This window comes from Saimiri boliviensis, chromosome 1, assembly GCF_048565385.1.
Source record: "Saimiri boliviensis isolate mSaiBol1 chromosome 1, mSaiBol1.pri, whole genome shotgun sequence".
NCBI classification, from domain to species: domain Eukaryota; kingdom Metazoa; phylum Chordata; class Mammalia; order Primates; family Cebidae; genus Saimiri; species Saimiri boliviensis.
In genome coordinates this window covers 28,669,654-28,690,159 of record NC_133449.1, presented here as the reverse complement: position 1 = coordinate 28,690,159, position 20,506 = coordinate 28,669,654, and the positions used below count along the sequence as shown (strand labels likewise).

Sequence of the window (20,506 nt, the reverse complement as noted above, 5' to 3'; positions counted from 1 at the left end):
ATGCCTCTACCACAGATCTCTAGGCTAAGGGCTTTTCTCTGAATCTTATCCTCTGATGCTAGTGCATTATCTACCCTAACTGGAAGGCCTCAAAGAGGTAGGAAACCTTTTCCCAGCTCCCAGAGACCAGCAGAACAGAGTACAAAGTTGACCTTTTGCATTTTAAATATACTTCCTGATAATGAATCCTCTGAAGCATGCTTTAAAAATGAAAGTAGGACATTCTCTTTTTTGCTCTCATTGGAGTCTTTTGCATCGAGAATACAGCTGTTATATTTGGAACACAGCACAACTGATAAAGGTCTGGCTCCTCCAGGTTCACTAAGGAATAAAACAATGGTAATTTGCCTTTCTCATAAAACCTTAATGCCCCCTTGCTCTCTCTGCTTTCACAGAGATGATCATTTTTAACATTATGAAAGGACACCATGATGGCCATAATTTTTCTATCCTAGATCAACTATAAAAAGCCAACTGGAAAAATGTAAATCCCTCTTTTTAAAGGAAGCCACTTTGAAGTCCAAAACAGGGCCCATGTGTCCCACAGCCTCTGGTTGATTTTCGTCTGGTCTCTGGGCTCTAAGAACAATGCTGGCTTTCCCATTTCACTCCTGCTCCTGAAATATTTTTTTACCTATCCCTGTAGCACTACAGAAAAAGGGACCCAACTCTTTCCTCTGATTAGCCTTTACCTGCACTCCTATTTCTGATACTTTAGTAAATAAGTGTTTCATTCAAATGTCAACTTTAAACAGCAGACACAAAAATCAGTAAAACAGGTTTAAGGTGACTGCATTCCAATTTATCCCCTCCCTTTTATGTGTCCCTGTTCAGACTATGAGCTCCAAGAAGATGGGGACCAGTGTTTTGTACACTGCTGAATCCCTGTGCCTAGCATAGCCCTTGGCTTAGAGAAAGCACTTAAAAATATCTGCAAAAAAAGGAAAAAATGAAGGAAAAGAGCGAGGAAAAACATGGTTTCCTCGATAACTCTTATGGGCTGTGGGGCCCTTCCTATACCATTCTTTGGTTGTTCTGCCATGACCTTGAATATTACACAACTACTCAGATAGTTATACCTCAGAGGTGATTCCAGAAAAGATTTCACTACAAGGCCTCCTGGGTCTCTCTCCTCACTTCTAAGTAAGTAACTCAGGCCACATTGGTGTTGCCTCTTTTGCCAGCCAGACTCCTAAGCCCCTATGTCTGCTGGGATCATTCTACGCAATTGCAATGCCCCTCAGCCACCAATCTCACCAGTGCTCCCAGTTCACCTCCCAAGACTCCTGGAGGCTGGGAGACCCAGGATCCATCCTTACTGTTGTTTGTCTTGTCCCCATTCCAGCATCTTGGCAAGTTCTCCCCAGACACACAAAGAATAAGCTGCTGACCTCAAAGCAGATTAATCAAGTTTCCCTAATTCAAGCCACTGTAGGCAAAGGAGCCAGAGACAAGAGTTCAAGGGACCGTGACAAGGAAGGAGTTGGGTGAGACTGTGTTCAGAAGAGCTACAGTTTAAAGGACAATTAAGGATTTTTTTCAACCATCCACTAAAAACTGAAAACTTAATGTAAAGCACTAGATAAAGGAAAAAAATTTAATACTTTTATTTCCAGCTTAAAATATAACTGATGTGATGATGTGGCAAGGAACCCAACTCATATTATGAATAAATTTTTTTTTCCTGGTGTTGCTTTCCCTCTTCTATTTGCATAGGTAATCAACAGCTGACAGCAGCATCAGCAAACTGTCAGGTAGTAAATATTCATTTACGTTACTGTTACCATTAACTACATTTGATCCTCCTGGGGCAAGGCAGGACAGCCATGTTAAGCATATATAAAAACAATGAAAACCTGCCAAGTGTTTTAAAAGGGAGAGTAAGAATATATAAAATATAAAAGACAATTTTTGCTAAGCATGTTTTTCATAGAAAGAGAAGGGAAAACCCATCTAAATGCTAGTATGTCATTATATAACTTTTTTCCTTTCTGTATTTGTAAATATCTCTATACAATGTATGTTACATTTTAAATGGGGGTGGGGGGGAGCAGAGATCAATTTATAAAAGGCCACAACAGCAACATGATGAAAGGGCTCATGTCATTGCACCTGGGGTAAAACAAAATCTCTAAAGGAAGCATCTAACAGCTGAAGGATAGATGGAGAAAGGATGGTTTTATTCAGCCAAAGTTTACAATCCTTATCAAAGCCAAACTATTCATACTCAGCAACTGTAGCTGAAAAAGACTCACCGTGGACAGGTATGATGCATGAACTGTTAACACACATTTCAGCCACTGAACCATTAGCACAGCACTGAAAAAAAAAAATCCAGGTAAGCTAATGTTCACAAGTTCAAAAGTAGATAAAACAGAGCTGTTAGGAAAACACAGACATACAAGTGAAGATCTACAAATGTTGCTCTGTGAAGATGACTGTAATAAGTAAGTCACTGCGTATATCACAGCCCATTTTTTCTTTCAGATTATCTGAGATCCGTGTCATGGATCTTGGTCAGGGATTGGGGGCCACATCAGAGAACAGGACAAAACCCCTTCCTCTAAAACAGTTCAAGAATAAAATCCAAGCTTGGGCAGCAGTCTTCATCCAAACTGAGTTCGAATGATTTTGCATTTTATGTTAATGATAAACATAAAAATCTATTCTGTCAAGAATAGCAAAGTCCTCTATTAACATTAAAAGGCAAATACAGACCAAAAATTTGCAAAAAACAGTCAAAATGAGTTCTTTAGTTTTCCTCTTTTGTGAGCTCAGAAGGCTAATGGAGCCTATGAGAAAAAAAAATTTTTTTAAGAAAAACTACATATTTAACTATCTAGATACTAATAATAATATAAGCTTAGGATCTTTAAGATGTTAAATGTTTGATCAGATTATCAAGAAAAAAGACACAGAAATTAGTCTTTTAGCTAAAATATATTTTTACAGAGTCTTAAGCAAATATCAGAGGTTCAGCGTGTTATAAGTGGCAACTTTACAATATCAACACTGTTATTAAATAAAAAGAAGACTAATCATTTTAATGACCTGCTAATAAAGTTAAAATATCTATTTAGGAGTTTTCCAAAAGAAAACTATTAAATGCTAAGAATAAGAATAATTCAACTTAAAATAAGGGAGATAAGGGGGCTAATATTTGACACTTAAAGAGTTTTATTAGTCGGAAATCAGAACGACCTAATATTTCATTTCATGCTGTCAGACAACATTATTTATAAGTCACCTAAACATCTTACCTATTAGGATGTCCTTGTAGCCTCTTTGTAAGCTAAAGGAGAGAAAAACACTATTAACAACAGCACTTCAGAGGCAGCCAGTGTCTGCCAATTCCTATAATACAAGGACAATACGGAGAAATTATTATTCTAATAAATAGTCTATTTTAAACCAACATAATATAGTCTATGAATAGACTCCCATAATCAGAGTAATTAGCTGATAAAATCTAGAATAGGGCTTATATCAACGAATGTCCAGAACAGGCAAATCCATAGACAAACAACAGCTTAGTGACTGCCAGGACCCAGGGAGAACGGAGAATGAGAGTGACCACTAAGAGATACAGGATTGCTTTTCGGAGTGACAACTGTGCAACTTGCAAACATACTAAAAACCACTAAAATTATACTTTAAGAGTTAAATTTTATGCTGTGTAAATTATATTTTTTTTAATTTTTTTTTCTCTTATTTTTTTAATATCTTTTTTTTAATACAAAGAAAAGAAATCAAGGCTAGGCAAATTTTTCAAGTAGGTAGTACTATAAAAACATACGACCAGCTTTTTCTATACATGACACTGTTTGTTAAGTACAGAGGTTTCCCACACCAATAACGGTACACCAGCCCACACTGCTAATATTAAAACTCTTCTTGCAAAATACTTCATCAGCATGTTAGACAAATGTAATCCAAGTATAATTTCTAATTACAAAGAATATATTTATTCTTTAGGCCTTATGTTTTACAATTTATACCCACTCTTGTAGGCCAAGTTTCCATGAAATTATGTATACTTTAAAAAAAAAAAAAATATGGGCTTTTCTATGTTGCCCAGGCTAGAGTGTAGTGGCTATTTAGAGGTGTAATCACAGCACTTTACGGTCTTGAACTCCTGGGCTCAAGCAGTCCTCCCACCACCAATTCCATATTGCCAGTCGGAGTTTAACAACCCAGCTGCGATTAAAAAAACAACACATAAAAAATGGTTTCAATGTTAGGTTAAGGTACCTCACAGGACATAATGGAAAAAACAAAAATGAGAATTTGGGAGGTTTATATTGGGGTGTTTACAACAATCATTTCCACGTAGATGGCATCCTGTACATACAGCATTCTGGTGTTCACTTTTAAGTTCCAAATGCCTCCGGGTAAACAGACACACCATAGCCATTAGTGGAATAAAGGTAAAAATGCCAATGACATTTCCTTTCATTGCCCAGGAATTAATCAATTTCACTTTTTCTGTCCAAAGTACTTTCCTCCATCCATTATTCACTCTAAACGCCACGTGTCCTCACATATCACAAATCCATTTCTCTAACTACTAAATTTTCCATTTAACTCATGGATTAGGACACTAAAATGAAATGGTCAGTTACCTCTTGCAACAATGGAATAACAGTATGCAGGGGCATCCTTAATACGGTCTTCTTTATAAGGTTTAAATTCCTAGTTTGAAGTACTTTCTGTGAGAAAATAAAAAAATTATTAAGATGAGCATACTCACAAGCCAAAGACACTACAGAAAAAAAGTCTGTAAAAATGAATTCTTCAAATCATTTAAGACAGAGGCAATAAACTACAAACTAAATAGCAAAAGTAAAGGTTGGCGGGACTAAATGGAGTATTAATATTACGTCTTGTGGAAACTAGACAAGCAGTCTTTGGGTATCATTAAATTTACTTCATTACTGAAGTAATTTTACTTCTTTGTGTTTTATTAAAACATCTCTAGACATTTGAATGCAGACATAAGCCACTTTAGAGATGTTCCCAAACCTCTATTTTATGAAATCCGAGCTGTATCCAACCCAGAGTGAGCAAAACACAGTAAGATTACTTAGAAAGAAAGAAAGAAAGAAATCCTTTTAAATTAGGTGTCAACTTTTGGGTAAAATGTTACGCCAATCAAAATATGACATGATGAGAGCTTGAATCAAAACCCGTTAAGGGTACATCTATAGTAGAGGTTGAGTCTCCACAATGGGTTACAGCAAAGGACACAGAGCAGATCAGTTGTAGTCCTGCCCCTCAGAAGCACAACTGGGGCAGTTGGTTCAACTTCTTCAGGCCCCACATGCTTTACAGAAGTAGAAGGTGAAAATTAGGGTCCTTTCAAAAGGGTTTAGTCAAAGAGAGTCTTTCTAATGGTGTATTTTTTTGATGATGGTTGTTGCTATAAATATCATGCTCAGCACAGAAACAGCAGTAGCACCAAAAGGGAAAAACAGGGAAAGTCAATTTCCAACCTACTAACTTATTTATTTGAAACAGGGGCCTCATTGTACTGCCCGGGCTGGAGTGCAGTGACATGATCACAGTTCACTGCAGCTTCGACTTCCTGGGCTCAGGTGATCCTCTTGCCTGGGCATCCTGAGTAGCTGGGACTACTCCACTGAGTAGCTGAGCACACCACTATGCCTGGCTAGTTTTTTAATTTTTATGTTGTAGAGATGGGGTTTCACTATGTTGCCCAGGCTGATCTCAAACTCCTGGGCTCAAGCAAAGGTTCCTCCTCAGCCTCCCAAAATATAAGGATTACAGGCATGAGCCACCATGTCTGGTTTCCAACCTATTTTAACAGTTCCCAAAATATTTTTTCAGAATTCCCTATGGATTGAATTTGCTTGTGAAGCCACCTTTACACTAAGCCCTTCTAAATGCATCAAGTTCTATTTAGAAACTATTATTGACATAATTATATATATTTTGTTTCTTATGCAAAAAAAATAAAACATTTTATGTATGATTACTGAAGAACTGAGGGATAGACAATACTGATTTAATAATCTTAACCTAAACTTTCATTTTCAAATAGCCAAAAGACAAGATTCAAAACAAACTATGCTGCTATTAACTTTAACAATAATCCAAGAGGTGCTTGGTGATACTAAATACTACTCAACTCATCTCTTCATTATAAATAACAGCACAAAGTTCCAATGATCTAGAGGCCATAGGAAACATTCTGCATGAACTAGTCTATAAATTATCTTTTGTTATACAACATGCTTTTGTACTGACAGTCTCCAATTTTCACAAGATGTTCACCTAAACCACCGGGCTTCACTGTCTTAAATGGCCAAATAGAGTGGCAGTGCATCAGGTCAATGAATATGACCCTGAACTTGTTCTCCATTACATATACCAAAAACTTATTTAATAAACTAAAGGACTGAAACATAATAGACTAAAAGATAGGAGGTTTGTGAAATCCACTAGTGCTCTAAATAGATAATGATCATATAATTAGTTGTTCTGTGAACGGAAGAAGTCACTATTAATTACACCAAGATAAAAAGAGGTATAAACCAGAACTGTTGCAGACAAAAAAGTATGGCCTAGCTATTCAGAAGTTATTCCAAACTGTAGGGCAGAAGAATTTTTAACAAGCTATTGGATACTTCCATGCCCACCAAAGACAAAGGCTCTTACAGCAATAATTTTCTAATTTAAAATAAGCAAATAAAAATCCATTATTCCAAACTAAGTTAAATGATAATAAACAGAGGAGTCAGGCTCATTAACTTCTCTAAGGATGTATGTAAAGAAACAACCCTATAAGCCAGGTGTCCCCAAACTTTTTACACAGGGGGCCAGTTCGCTGTCCCTCAGACCATTGGAGGGCCGCCACATACTGTGCTCCTCTCACTGACCACCAATGAAAGAGGTGACCCTTCCTGAAGTGCGGCGGGGGCCAGATAAATGGCCTCAGGGGGGCCGCATGCAGCCTGCGGGCCGTAGTTTGGGGACGCCTGCTATAAGCCATAGTTATAACTACAAAGAAGGTGGTATTGAAGACAAGATTTTAGCCGGTCGCAGTGGCTCAAGCCTGTAATCCCAGCACTTTGGGAGGCTGAGGCGGGTGGATCACGAGGTCAAGAGATCGAGACCATCCTGGTCAACATGGTGAAACCCCGTCTCTACTAAAAATACAAAAAAAACATTAGCTGGGCATGGTGGCGCGTGCCTGTAATCCCAGCTACTCAGGAGGCTGAGGCAGGAGAATTGCCTGAACCCGGGAGGCAGAGGTTGCGGTGAGCCGAGGTCGCGCCATTGCACTCCAGCCGGGGTAACAAGAGTGAAACTCCGTCTCAAAAAAAAAAATAAAATAAAATAAAAAAGAAGACAAGATTTTTCTTTTACAATTTACTGCAGTACAAACGAAGCATAATGAACAGCACATATTTAAAGTGCACTGCTTGATCAGTGTGACATACTCTTCACCCATTAAACAAACACTGTGATCAAAATAAACACTGTATCACCCTTGGGTCTCCTTGGGTCCCTTTATAATGTATCCCTCCTTCCACTCCCATTCCCAGGCAGCTACCAAATTATATACTGGACTGCTTTTCTAAAATTTTTATATAATTAGGAATTTATATTATTTTATGCCTGGCTTCTTTCTCACAGCCTTAGTTTGAGATTCACGCATACCACTGGTCTATTAGCAATACATTCCTCATATTGCTAAACAATTTGTTTCTCCATTTATGTGTTAAGGGACATTGTTCTTTTCAGTTTAGGGCCAATACAAAGAACACTCATGAACAAGTCTTTGTATGAACATATGTGTGGTATTCTCCTGGCAAATATCTAGCAGCAGAATGGCTGAATAATATGGTAGATTTATCCTCAACTTTTAATAAACTAATTGTTTTCCAAAGTAGTTATACCTTTTACAATCCTACCAGCAACACAGAATTTCAGCTGCTCTACATCCTCACCAAAAGATGGTATCACTGTCTTTTTCATTTTTACCAACCTACAAGGGGTAAGTAAGCTTCATCTCACTGTGGTTCTCGTTTGCCTTTCTGTGGTAATTAATAATGCATAATACCTTTACACGTGCTTACCGGCCATTTGAATTATCCCGTGAAGTGTGTTCAAACCTTTACCAATTGCTTCTGAGTCCAAATACAAATCCTCGGTCTATCATGAGTTGCCAGTACTTTGTTCCCAGCTCTCAGCTTGTTTTTTTATACTCCTAACACTGTTTCTCCAAGAACATTCTAATAATTTTGATGAGGTTCAAATAACCAATTTTTTTTTTTTTTTTTTTTTTTGGGTAGAGACAGGGTTTCACCATGTTGGCCATGATGGTCTCAATCTCCTGACCTTATGATCCACCTGCCTCGGCCTCCCAAAGTGCTGGGATTACAGGCATGAGCCACTGTGCCCGGCCAGCCAATTTTTTTCTTTAACATTTCATGCATTTTGTGATATATCTAAGAAATCTTTCCCCACTCTTGTTTTATTCACAAAGGTTTTCTCCTCTTTTTTCCTAGAAGTCTTGTAGTTTTAGGTTTTACAGTCAAGTCTACAAAATCATTGTTTTACATTGATTTTTGTGTAAGGTGAGATAAAATTGAGATCCATTTTTTTCCAATTTATGTAGTCTATTTCTGGACTCTGTTTTGGCTCCTAAATCTATATTTATTTTTTCACCAATGACAAACTATCTTGACTACTACAGCTTTATTTTGAAATCAACTGGGTGATTCTTCCAACTTGCTCTTTACTTTACAATTTCTTTGGTTATTTCATATCATTTGCATTTCCACATAACTTTTAAGATCAGTTTGGCAATTTCTATGAAGGTGGCTGACAGAGACTGCTGGAATTTTAATTGAGAATGGATTAAATATGTAGATTAATTTGGAGAGAACTCCCAACTCTTAAAATACTGAATATTCTAACCTATGAACAGAGCCTAGATCTTTATTTACTTTGGTGTTTGTTAACTTCTGTTATAATTTGCAGTGTAGAGAGTTACCTGTTTTAGATATAGTTTTTTTGGTACTACTAGGTATTTTTTGGTACTACTATAAATGAAACTTTTTAAAAATATTTAACTTAAATACTTTTCTAAATATTAAAAAAATGTTTAGGGCCGGGTGCGGTGGCTCAAGCCTGTAATCCCAGCACTTTGGGAGGCCGAGGCGGGTGGATCACAAGGTCAAGAGATGGAGACCATCCTGGTCAACATAGTGAAACCCCGTCTCTACTAAAAAAATACAAAAAATTAGCTGGGCATGGTGGCGCGTGCCTGTAATCCCAGCTACTCAGGAGGCTGAGGCAGGAGAATTGCCTGAGCCCGGGAGGCGGAGGTTGCAGTGAGCCGAGATCATGCCATTGCACTCCAGCCTGGGTAACAAGAGCGAAACTCCGTCTCAAAAAAAAAAAAAATTCATTAATTAATTTAAAAAAAAATGTTTAACTTAAATATTTTTTTAAATATTTAAAAATATCTCCTCTGAGTGCCATCAATTACATAAATAACTACGCTTCTCTTTTAGCATAAGCTTCAGGCTAATTCACTGAGTTACAATTCCACCTTCCAAATGCCATTCATTTTAATATCAGGTTTTCTATGACAGACAGTATTAGCCTCTTAGAAGCTCCTCTGTCATATCCCTGTCATTGTTCCCCTTATTTTTTTGTTCCTATTTTTAATATCCTGCTAACTATGTATCCTCGTAAGGCAGCTTTGGGGAAGGGGGAAAACTTTTTTAAAAGGAAAATGTTACTTTCTCTTTCTTTTAAGAGTACAGAATGTGTAAATGCTAATCTCCTAGGTAATATACTATGGAAACATCCACTCTTTTCTTTTTTTAAAAAAGGGTTCATGCCGGGCGCGGTGGCTCAAGCCTGTAATCCCAGCACTTTGGGAGGCCGAGGCGGGTGGATCACAAGGTCGAGAGATCGAGACCAACCTGGTCAACATGGTGAAACCCCGTCTCTACTAAAAATACAAAAAATTAGCTGGGCATGGTGGCACGTGCCTGTAATCCCAGCTCCTCAGGAGGCTGAGGCAGGAGAATTGCCTGAACCCAGGAGGCGGAGGTTGCGGTGAGCCGAGATCGCGCCATTGCACTCCAGCCTGGGTAACAAGAGCGAAACTCCTTCTCAAAAAAAAAAAAAAAAAAAAAAAAGGGGGTTCACTTGGATGGGAGCGGTGGAACTCACACCTGTAATCCCAGCACTCTGGGAGGCTGAGGCAGACAGATCACCTGAGATCGGGAGTTCGAGACCACCCTGGCAAACACGATGAAGCCCCATCTCTACTAAAGATACAAAATTAGCTGGGCATGGTGGTGCGTGCCTGTAATCTCAGCTACTCAGGAGGGTGACGCAGAAGAATAGCTTGAACCCGGGAGGCAGAGGCTGCAGTCAGCCAAGAGTGTGCTATTGCACTCCAGCCCAGGCAACAGAGCGAGACTCTGTCTCAAAAAAAAATTAGTCAGGTGTGGTGGCGCACACCTGTAATCTCAGCTATTCGGGAGGCTGAGGCAGGAGAATTGCTTGAACCTGGGAGGCAGAGGTTGCAGTGAGCTGAGATCGTGCCACTGCACTCCAGCTTGGGCAACAAGAGCGAAACTCCACCTCAAATACATATATACTTACTTACATACATACATACATACATATATACATACATAGAATAAAACTTTTTAAAGGGTTATTTTATGCCAGCGCTTTGTGAGGTTGAAGCAGGAGGATTACTTGAGAACAAGACTTTGAAACCAACCTGAGCAACACAGCAGACCCTGTCTCTACCAAAAACTTTTTAAAGATTAGCTGGCTGTGGTGAGGCATGCCTGCAGTCCCAGCTACTCGGGAGGCTGAGGTGGGAGGATCACTTGAGCCCAGGAGTTCATGTAGTGAGCTACAATTACACCACTGCCCTTCCAGCCTGGGTGATGGAGTGAGACCCTGTCTCATTTTAAAATGGGGGTGGGGGGTGGGGGCGGCACGTGTGTATACACTCTTTACTAACTTTTCAAGCACACAATTTTTCATCATTCAACCACTTCTCTATTATTTCTACCTTAGTAACCTATACAATTTAAAAAGTGTGTTCATAAACAGCATTTTATTTTGCCTTTCAACAACCTCTAACACCTAATGAAAATTACACATTAACATCTTTGAAATGTTCTTGCCAAAAGATTTTACACTGAATCTCTTCTAGCTTATAGATCTAACCAGATCTAGAGCCAGATCTTCAAGCTTCTAGATCTCACCTATATAGAGAACAAGATGGACAAAGCAATGTATTTAATGATACCACAATGATACAGTATACAAAATCCTGAACATGGAACTCTCTACTGGGCAAATAACCTAACTTCTCCAAAAAACAAAACTGCAAAAGGCAGAAAGGGCACACCAACTAAACACAGTGTAGACTCTGTTGGAATCTTATTTTAAAGAAAGCAAAAATAAAAACAAAAGTATGAGACAATCAGAGAAATAATACAAACACTAATCATATTTGACAATTTTTTAAAAATTACTTTTTTTTAGGTGCAACAATGGATTATGGTTTTTTGTAAAAGGATGTTTCAAGTTGAATAGGGGCATATTTATGAATAAAATGATAGGTGATCATTTGAGATCTGCTTCATCATAACTTGGGGAGACAAGTGTGACTATAACAAATCAACAGTTGACTGGCTAGTATTAATAATTTTTTAAACTAGTTAATGAGTTCTTGATGGTCCACTGTACTATTCTAAATGTTTTTGAAATGTGTCTTAATAAGAAAAGAGGCCGGGCATGGTGACTCACACCTGTAATCCCAGCACTTTGGGAGGTTGAGGCAGGCAGATCATGAGGTCAAGAGATCAAGACCATCCTGGTCAACATGGTGAAACGCCATCTCTACTAAAAATACAAAAATTAGCTGGGCATGGTGGAGCGTGCCTGTAGTCCCAGCTATTCAGGAGGCTGAGGCAGGAGAATAACTTGAACCCAGGAGACAGAGCTTGCAGTGAGCTGAGATCAGGCCATTGCACTCCAGCCTGGCAACAGAACGAGACTCCATCGCAAAAAATATATAAATAAAAATAAAAGAAAAAGTAGAAAAAATTGGTACCTGATTCATTTGTACCTAGTGGGCAATGTGTACAGTTAAGTTATATTACATTTCAAAAACACTGGCAATTGTTTCCTACAGCTTCTTTTTCACCAAATCCTCACCCAGGCTTCTAATGCCATGGTAAACTAAAATCCACCCCCAAAATACATACATTCACAAACTATTCTACAAGTAATTTTAGGGACAGGCATGGTGGCTCACGCCTATAATCCCAACACTTTTAGGAGGCCAAGGCAGGCAGGGTCAGGAGATGGAGACCATAGTGAAATCTGGTCCCTATCTTAAAAAAAAAAAAAAATTAGCTGGGCATGGCAGCACACGCCTGTAGTCCCAACTACTCGGGAGGCTAAGGTAGGAGAATCATTTGAACTAGGGAGGATGCAGTGAGCCAAGATTGCGCTACTGCACTCCAGCCTGGGAGACAGAGCAAGAATTCATCTCAAAAAAAAAAAAAAAAAAAAAAAAGTAATTTTAGGATCAATGTATCCAAAAAAAAAAAAAAAGATCAAGTAAAATCAGAGATACTATTCATGGGTTATGGATTAAAGTCACATTGACACTCAATGAAATCATAACTGCTATAAGCCATTAAGAATAAATGCATTAGCAAATGGGAACTGCTTTAATCTGATCAGGCAGTGCTTGAATCCAACTGTTTTTCACTTATATTTTCTAGACAGAATGCTGTCAAACTGTAGAATTTAAGAGAATCAAACTGAGTAACTTCATACAAGCAGTCACCAACTTACACAGAAATTATAAATGCCTCCCTTTGTACAAAGTTTCTAGTACTTTTACCTCTACATATTTTACAACATCACCCCCAACCCTCTTAATTTTGCCCCAAGCCTCCTACCCATTGCCAAGGTTCCACCTCACTGCCCCCTCTCACGGCCAGGGGGAAATAAGTTTCTGGAATCCAGAGTAAAAACTCAGGAACGCATTTTCCTACAGAAAAAAATATAAATTGTGATCTAGAATGCTGAGTGTTATCGTTCAGCTACACTATATTTATAAAGGCTTTTGTGAACTAAAGCCTAAGAACCTAATAATTCAGAACAATATTTCTATGAGAAAATGCATTCCAGGTTTAAAATAATTCAATGCAATCCCTTTGTAGATTGGTGACTGCCTGTATAATGCCACCAAGTGATACACGTTTTACTAAACTCACATTAAATTCCAAATGGCTCTGTAGCATGATGGCTCTACAGCTGTGAATATGCTACGTCAATCATTTTCTAAGAAATATTAACCATATTAATTAGGCTAAAAATTGCTATAATACTTACGTTTAACATTTCAAAATCGTTACTTTCTAAGCCCTGGGTAAGAAGAACTGGAAAGCTATTCGTCTGGAGGTCATCCTTTCCTTTTTTGTGTGTGTCTATATCCATTGCTCCCAGGCGTTCTTCAATGCTAACCTACGTAACAGAAAGAATTTGTTAATGTGTTACCAGACAAGACTCAAAGCAGTTTGGAGACCAAAAAAAAAAAACCAGAATTTACACCTCAACCCTGGAAAATACTAATATGTTCATTCTTATTCCAAGAGAATCTCATTAGCATAACGCCAATGTTAGAGACAGGTGAGACATCTGCAATCTAAGCTTCCAGCTTCTAGTGAAAAAAACAACTGCCCAAGAAGCACATGGTTTGAAAACGTTAATGCATAAAAAGCCTTGTATATGAAGATTCAGAAAAGGCAAGGACCTGGTGTCTGATTCTAAAACACAAGAAAAGACCTATTCTCAGAGACGCTTGCCCCACTCTAACTATCCCTTGATATCACCCTCAGATCTGCAGGAGGAAACAAGATATTATTATTAAAGGGTATAAAGACTGTTATGGTCCCAAAACAATTTGTAAAATGTCTTCCTATTTTTATTAGTGAGCTCCAAATAAAGATGTATTAGCTAGAATATGCTATACTACAACTAAGTGTCCTTGATAAATACTTCAAATTTACGTGTAAATAAACATGATGCAATATGCCCTACAAAAACTCAATTACGGTCTGTGTGTGGTGGTTCTCGCCTGTAATCTCAGCACTGTGCAAGGCTGGGGCAGGCCAATCACTTGAGCCCTGATGTTCGATAAACAGCCTGGACAACATGGCAAAACCCTGTCTCTACAAAAAAATTAGCGAGGCATAGCGGCATGCATATGTAGTTCCAGCTACTCGAGAGGCTGAGGTGGGAGGATCACTTGAGCCCAAGAGGTGGAGGCTGCAGTGAGCCGAGAGCAAAGCACTGCACCCCAGTCTGGGTGACAGAATGAGACCCTGTCTCCAAAATGAAATAAAAACAACAATAACAACAACAACAATAAAATCACTCTCAATTGTATAGAACTGATCCCTGATTAACGCAACTCTAACATGTTCTGTCAGCCCCTTGGTAACTGTTTCAAAAAGAAATTTGTTCTATGACTAACAAAGCAAACAGATGTACTTGGTTTATCCTAACACAAAACATATTAAAAAGGACATGGAGAAATTATAAAGTTGAATCTAGACCAAGCCAAAGAAAGTTGGTACTTTATTTAAAGTCAGCTGAGGAGTAATTTTTATGAACGTGTTACGACCATGTTTTATGAAGCTATGTTATCCCCACCCCGCCACCCAATAAACACCTTTAAAATCAGCTAAATTATCCTTCAAAAGTGGACAATAAATAAAAAATTAAAGTAAAATCAACTAAAGAACCATAGTATTTCTGTAAGAATAAAACAGTTAAAATTTCAGATGCCTTATATAAGAGGGAAGAATGTGGACCCCCCCCCCCAAAAAAAAAAAAAAAAACCTCTGCACAGATATATACAGTAACCACAAAGGATCTGGGGTTTGAGAAAAAAATGAAGATCATAAACACTTACGCAGTTATAATGACTATCACTTTTAGATACCAACTGGCACTAAGCTAGCCAGGATTGCTCAGACAGCCAAGAGAAAGGAGGCATCACTGGAACTCAGCAACATGCGAAACCCAATGATAGTCATCACAGCAAGTCCTGGCTTGACTTATTCAATTTCATGTTGCCCAGCTAACTACTAATGGCCGAAACAGCACCCTCTTTAGTTACTAAAGGTTCCGTCTTCTCCGTTAAACAGAGCCCAAAGGGGACAATCTAGAATTTTGAAACCTATGATGGTGAAGATAAAAGAGAGTGTAAGAGCAGAAATCTCAGTAAATTTCTAAAGCTTTAACTTTGGCTCTATCCAAGACACCTGATAGAATCTCCCAGTAATTTTAAATCACAGGACTCAAATACACAGTCAGTGGTTGCATTACCTCATTTCCCCCTGATTTCCTCTTGCTCTCTACTTGCTCGGTTTGTAGAGGAGCAGGCTTGATAGCTGCATGATGACCAGGAATCCCAGGCACCAGAACTTTTGCTTCAGAATTCATCACTGGTGTCCTCACCTGTTCAACAGGTATGGCCAGAGCATGAAAAAGGAAATCATACCTGAGTCCTTATGTATCCTCAATGAGAAAACAGCTTTTAAAGGGCTCTTCTATTGGAAAAATGCAATGTAACTAATTTAATATGATATGAATTAAAGATACATTAATTGAAAGTTGACTAAATGTTTTAAGTGACAATCTGGAAGACTGAATTTAAAGTTGACAATACGGCTGGGGGTGGTGGCTCACACCAATAATCCAAGCACTTTGGAGGCCAAGGCGGGCCAATCACCTGAGGTCGGGAGTTCAAGACCAGCCTGACCAACATGGTGAAACCTCGTCTTTAAATAAATAAAATAAAGCTTACAATACTATGTAAGAGTAAAACCCAACTGGTCTGATGGCAGTGAGCTATCAAAACTTATCACTATTTAATGTCACTAACGTTGGCATACAAGCCCCCACTACTAAATTTGACCGGCTTAAAAAAAAAAGAGGCTGGGTGCGGTGGCTCAAGCCTGTAATCTCAACACTTTGGGAGGCCGAGGCAGGTGGATCACGAGGTCAAGAGATCGAGACCATCCTGGTCAACATGGTGAAACCCCGTCTCTACTAAAAATACAAAAAATTAGCTGGGCATGGTGGCAGGTGCCTGTAATCCCAGCTACTCAGGAGGCTGAGGCAGGAGAATTGCCTGAACCCAGGAAGCGGAGGTTGTGGAGAGCCGAGATTACGCCATTACACTCCAGCCTGGGTAACAAGAGCGAAACTCCGTCTCAAAAAATAAATAAAAGAAACAAAATCTACAGATTACATAAGGACACAATAGTTTTTCAAAATTTTAAAGTTACACATTTTATGACCACCTCTAGAATTCAAGCTTTGCCAGAAATGCTCAGACAGCCAAGAGAAAGGTGTCATCTCTGAAACTCAGATAGCAGCGAAACCATATGGATGTCATCATAGCAAGTCTTGGCTTTCCCTGTCTCACTGAACCACGGAACACGGTATCTACATGTAGACACCAGGTGACGTGCAAAATAGAGCACCATGATGCTCCTCCTATGCTTGTGGTATTAATTCCAGCCCCATGATGGTTTTATCACACCCTGAAATACAGCATTCCTCTCAGCAAAGTGATGCTCTTTTAAGTATTGAGACTGATAAAAACCATCCATTGATAAATCTGATACTGATATTTATTCCTACATTCTTCCTGGCCCAGATGATGATGCATGGTGGGCAGGGGAACCACATCCAAGATCTTCAACTGCTAATCGTCTATTCACTTAACAAACCAGGAGTACAATCTTGACATCTAAAACCATAATCCCACAAAATTTATAAGAGAATAAAGATATTAAAGAATAGATAAACTCAGTTTAATCATAATACTACATAGCAATTCGATTCACCCAAAGAAATATTCTTTTTCTTAAAACTTCAACTTTTTAATGTGCTCACCTTTGTTATAGCTGTTTCCACTTTGGGGGTCCAGCAGTTTGAAATATCTCTTACTAAACACATATGAGGTTCCCTGGTGTTTAAAGCCTGAGAATATATTTTTTTAAAGGAGATGAAAGGGAAAAAAAGTGTCAAACAAAGCAACTGGGAATAAGAACAAAATGAAAACTAAATGATTACTTATTTTTGTAAAATATTAAAAAGTAAGGAAGCTTTCCAACTCAACTGTTAATTATGAGCATCACTCAGACTGATGGCAGTTAAGAAAAATGGTAACTCTGAAGACATCGGGTACCAAGGTTTACTTTCCTCAGTTATGAACTGCTTGAATTTTTCACATTTATTGTTTTTAAAGGTCAACGAACTTTTTAAATATAACAGAGGTTTTACAGAAATCGTATCAGTTCATCATCCTTTTAAAAAACAGTTTGTGCTCAAAATAGTAAATGGTTCTACCCTTAACTCTCCCATTGTCCTTTCCGTAAGCAAGTCAAAGATCCCACTGCTGACTCACAAAATACATCTGTATGTCCGGACATGGTATTAAATGGGATGGGGGAGTCAGATATAGCAAACTACATATGTAGCAATAAAGGTTTAAAGTGATACATAACTCTATATGCCCACGTAACTAATCAATATTAGGAAAGATGCAAAACAAATAGTCAACAATGGCTGCAACCAGAGAGGGGGAATTCACATACGGCAAGGAGCCATGTTTACAGCTTAGCACTTTCCTTTTTCGCTTTTATTAAACCACATGCATGTTAAGTATGTATAGGCATGTAATATTCCATTCATAGTCTTGCTGAGGACCATACGAAGTAAAAGTATTTTAATGCAAGCTTAAGAAATAACCTATTTATTGTATGTGCTTGCAATAACTCCCAAGTCTTCACAGAAACATCTGTAGTGAACACTTAAATCACTGCACTGCCCATTACATTTCCACTTAGAAAATCCAATGAGTGCTAATACTAAGAGACCCTTTTATTAAGATTTACATTTTGTGTAACTAAGCAAAATTCAACATAAGTCATACCTGTACTGACCAATTAGTAAGACACTAGGAACTTACTTAGAGTACATTTCAAGTGCTCATGTGTCTACTGGGCACTTGTAACGTGGCTAGTCCAAACTGAGATTTGTTGCCAAGTGTGAAATACACACCAGATTTTAAAAACACAGTACCAAGGGAGAGGGCTGAGATAAATAACTCAAACAATGCTTTATACTAACCAGGTGTTAAAATACATTGGATATAGACCTCTCACAAATTAAAGTACTCCATGAAAAATCCTTTAATTTAAAAAGAATACATTATTTATCTTAAAGACCAATCACTCTCTTCCGTGGACTTAGGAATGCTACATTGCTTTACTCCAGAGTAGCAGCTACGTACCACTCGCTCAATAGTAGGCTGAAACCAACTGCCATATACAAGCAACAATGACATTTTGTCTGAGCAAAAACCAGCAGCTAGAATAGGGATGGGTTTTGGTGTTGATTTCTTGCCTTTCCCAGGTGTTGCTATCTGAATTGTGCAGTTTGAAGTCAAAGGCTTTTTGCAGTATCTGGAAATGGAGGGAGGAAAATGAGATTAGAGAATTTGAAATAATGTTTCACACTAACTCTCTGGAACTGACATCAAGTCATGAAATGTGACCCTCCTGTAGCCTCTACACTGCCATCAGGAGTCACACCTGGGTCTCTGGAGCATGAGTACTCCCTTTCAAGACCTCACCTTCCTCACCACCAAAATCAGCCTTGAGACCTACATGCCCCTCTGTCCCATTTTTTCAGGCCCCACGAAGAAGCCCCAAGCTGTCAAATGTTCTGGCGCCACCCTGTACTTCAGGTCTTGTGTTGTTCTGTCCAGCCCTGTTCCACAGTCCCGTCTCCAATTGCTCCCAACCCCCAGAAGCCGCAGCAAGCCTCTGGACTGTAGTTCCAGCAGCAAAATTATGTCCTCAATGGTTTCTCTAGGGGCTTTCTTCACATTCTTCCTCTTCCCTGGTTTGGTCCTGCAGCACTCCCTCAACTTGTACCTCTTTTCTCCCCCATACTCTTTGTGTCCGGGGACATGATTTAAATGAGTTCCTTGTTCTTCACTGACACTTCAAGACAAAAATCTCTCCCTCTTTTGTCCCTAAAATCTTTGAAATTATTGACACCAGACCCCAGCTACCCCTCCCACCTGCCATGGCATGCAGTTATTTCTTCCAACATTACTCCAAATGAATTCCTTTCTCAGTGGTTTCCACACTCGATGTCCAGGTTGATAAGCTGAAGGATACTCCTGACACTCTGATCTGTCAACCTTTTCAAACAAACATGTCCCTCACTGTATTTCAGCCACAAACTCCTCACACCCTACACATCTTATTAACCCTTCTTCTCCAAAGTACACATCCTGCATAATATCCCAGGTCTAAGCATGTCATAATCCCTAACTTTCCAACTTATTCCTCCTATCATCCCAACTCCACAATTACCTCTAGACCCAAGTTTTGGAGTTTCTGCTTTAGCCTTTCCCCCTCTATACAACTTAGGTCAACGCCGGGCGCGGTGGCTCAAGCCTGTAATCCCAGCACTTTGGGAGGCCGAGGCGGGTGGATCACGAGGTCAAGAGATCGAGACCATCCTGGTCAACATGGTGAAACCCCTTCTCTACTAAAAATACAAAAAATTAGCTGAGCATGGTGGCGCGTGCCTGTAATCCCAGCTACTCAGGAAGCTGAGGCAGGAGAATTGCCTGAACCCAGGAGGCGGAGGTTGCGGTGAGCCGAGATCGCGCCATTGCACTCCAGCCTGGGTAACAAGAGCGAAACTCCGTCTCAAAAAAAAAAAAAAAAACTTAGGTCAAAGCTCATCAAATCTTCTGCTTGAAATCCTTCAATGGCTTGCCACTGCCCAGAGAGAGATGCCCGAGTCCTCACTGGGGCCCACTACCTTTGGGCCCCACTTCTTCTGAGTCTCAATTGTACATTCCAGGTACATACATCATTCTACAAATAAAAGCTTCAAAAGTTACACACTAAAATGTAAACAGTTATCTACAGGAGCAGAACTCAATGGAGGGAGACTCAGGTTTTAAAATCAAGTGTCTGGGCATCCTGGATGTTTTAAAATGAGAAGACTTTTTATATAATCTGTTTATAATTAAATAAATTCCTATAATGGTATTTTAAAAGAAGGATACCAACTGACAACAAATGGTTAAAACCTTTTTAAAGCTTAACAAAATTGTGTACATAATGAGTCTCAAACCGTGTTTTCAGTATACAAGGTTTGGTAAATTTTCTAAAGAGGGCAAAATAATAAATACTTCAGGTCCTTCAGACCAAATACGGTCTCCACTGAAAGCAGCCTGCAGGCCCGTTTGCCGACTCCTGATCTACGACCACTACACAACCTAACAACAACACTCCCCTCTGTCTAAGAAAACAGCAGCACTAGCAAGGGGAAGTAAAGTACTCTCAAACACAAACAAAACATCATCCAG

The 20,506-nt window shown here is 39.0% G+C and overlaps 1 protein-coding gene and 2 non-coding genes across 3 annotated transcripts in view; all 3 read right to left on the bottom strand.

The window, feature by feature from the left end:
• WDR43 (WD repeat domain 43) overlaps positions 1 to 20,506 on the bottom strand; it is a 64,226-nt gene that overhangs the window by 14,047 nt on the left and 29,673 nt on the right. The window contains exons 8-14 of the mRNA XM_003941522.4: positions 18,404 to 18,575; positions 17,002 to 17,088; positions 15,424 to 15,555; positions 13,423 to 13,554; positions 4,623 to 4,709; positions 3,261 to 3,292; positions 2,256 to 2,319 (exon numbers count right to left, since the gene is read on the bottom strand). Of these exons, the coding sequence (XP_003941571.2) occupies positions 2,256 to 2,319; positions 3,261 to 3,292; positions 4,623 to 4,709; positions 13,423 to 13,554; positions 15,424 to 15,555; positions 17,002 to 17,088; positions 18,404 to 18,575 (706 nt within the window). The remainder of the gene's footprint in view (positions 1 to 2,255; positions 2,320 to 3,260; positions 3,293 to 4,622; positions 4,710 to 13,422; positions 13,555 to 15,423; positions 15,556 to 17,001; positions 17,089 to 18,403; positions 18,576 to 20,506) is intronic.
• Positions 15,062 to 15,139, bottom strand: LOC120362228 (small nucleolar RNA SNORD53/SNORD92). The gene has a single exon (XR_005578188.1). It is a non-coding gene; the product is annotated as a small nucleolar RNA SNORD53/SNORD92 (small nucleolar RNA).
• On the bottom strand, positions 16,429 to 16,506 carry LOC120362227 (small nucleolar RNA SNORD53/SNORD92). Its single transcript, XR_005578187.1, has one exon. It is a non-coding gene; the product is annotated as a small nucleolar RNA SNORD53/SNORD92 (small nucleolar RNA).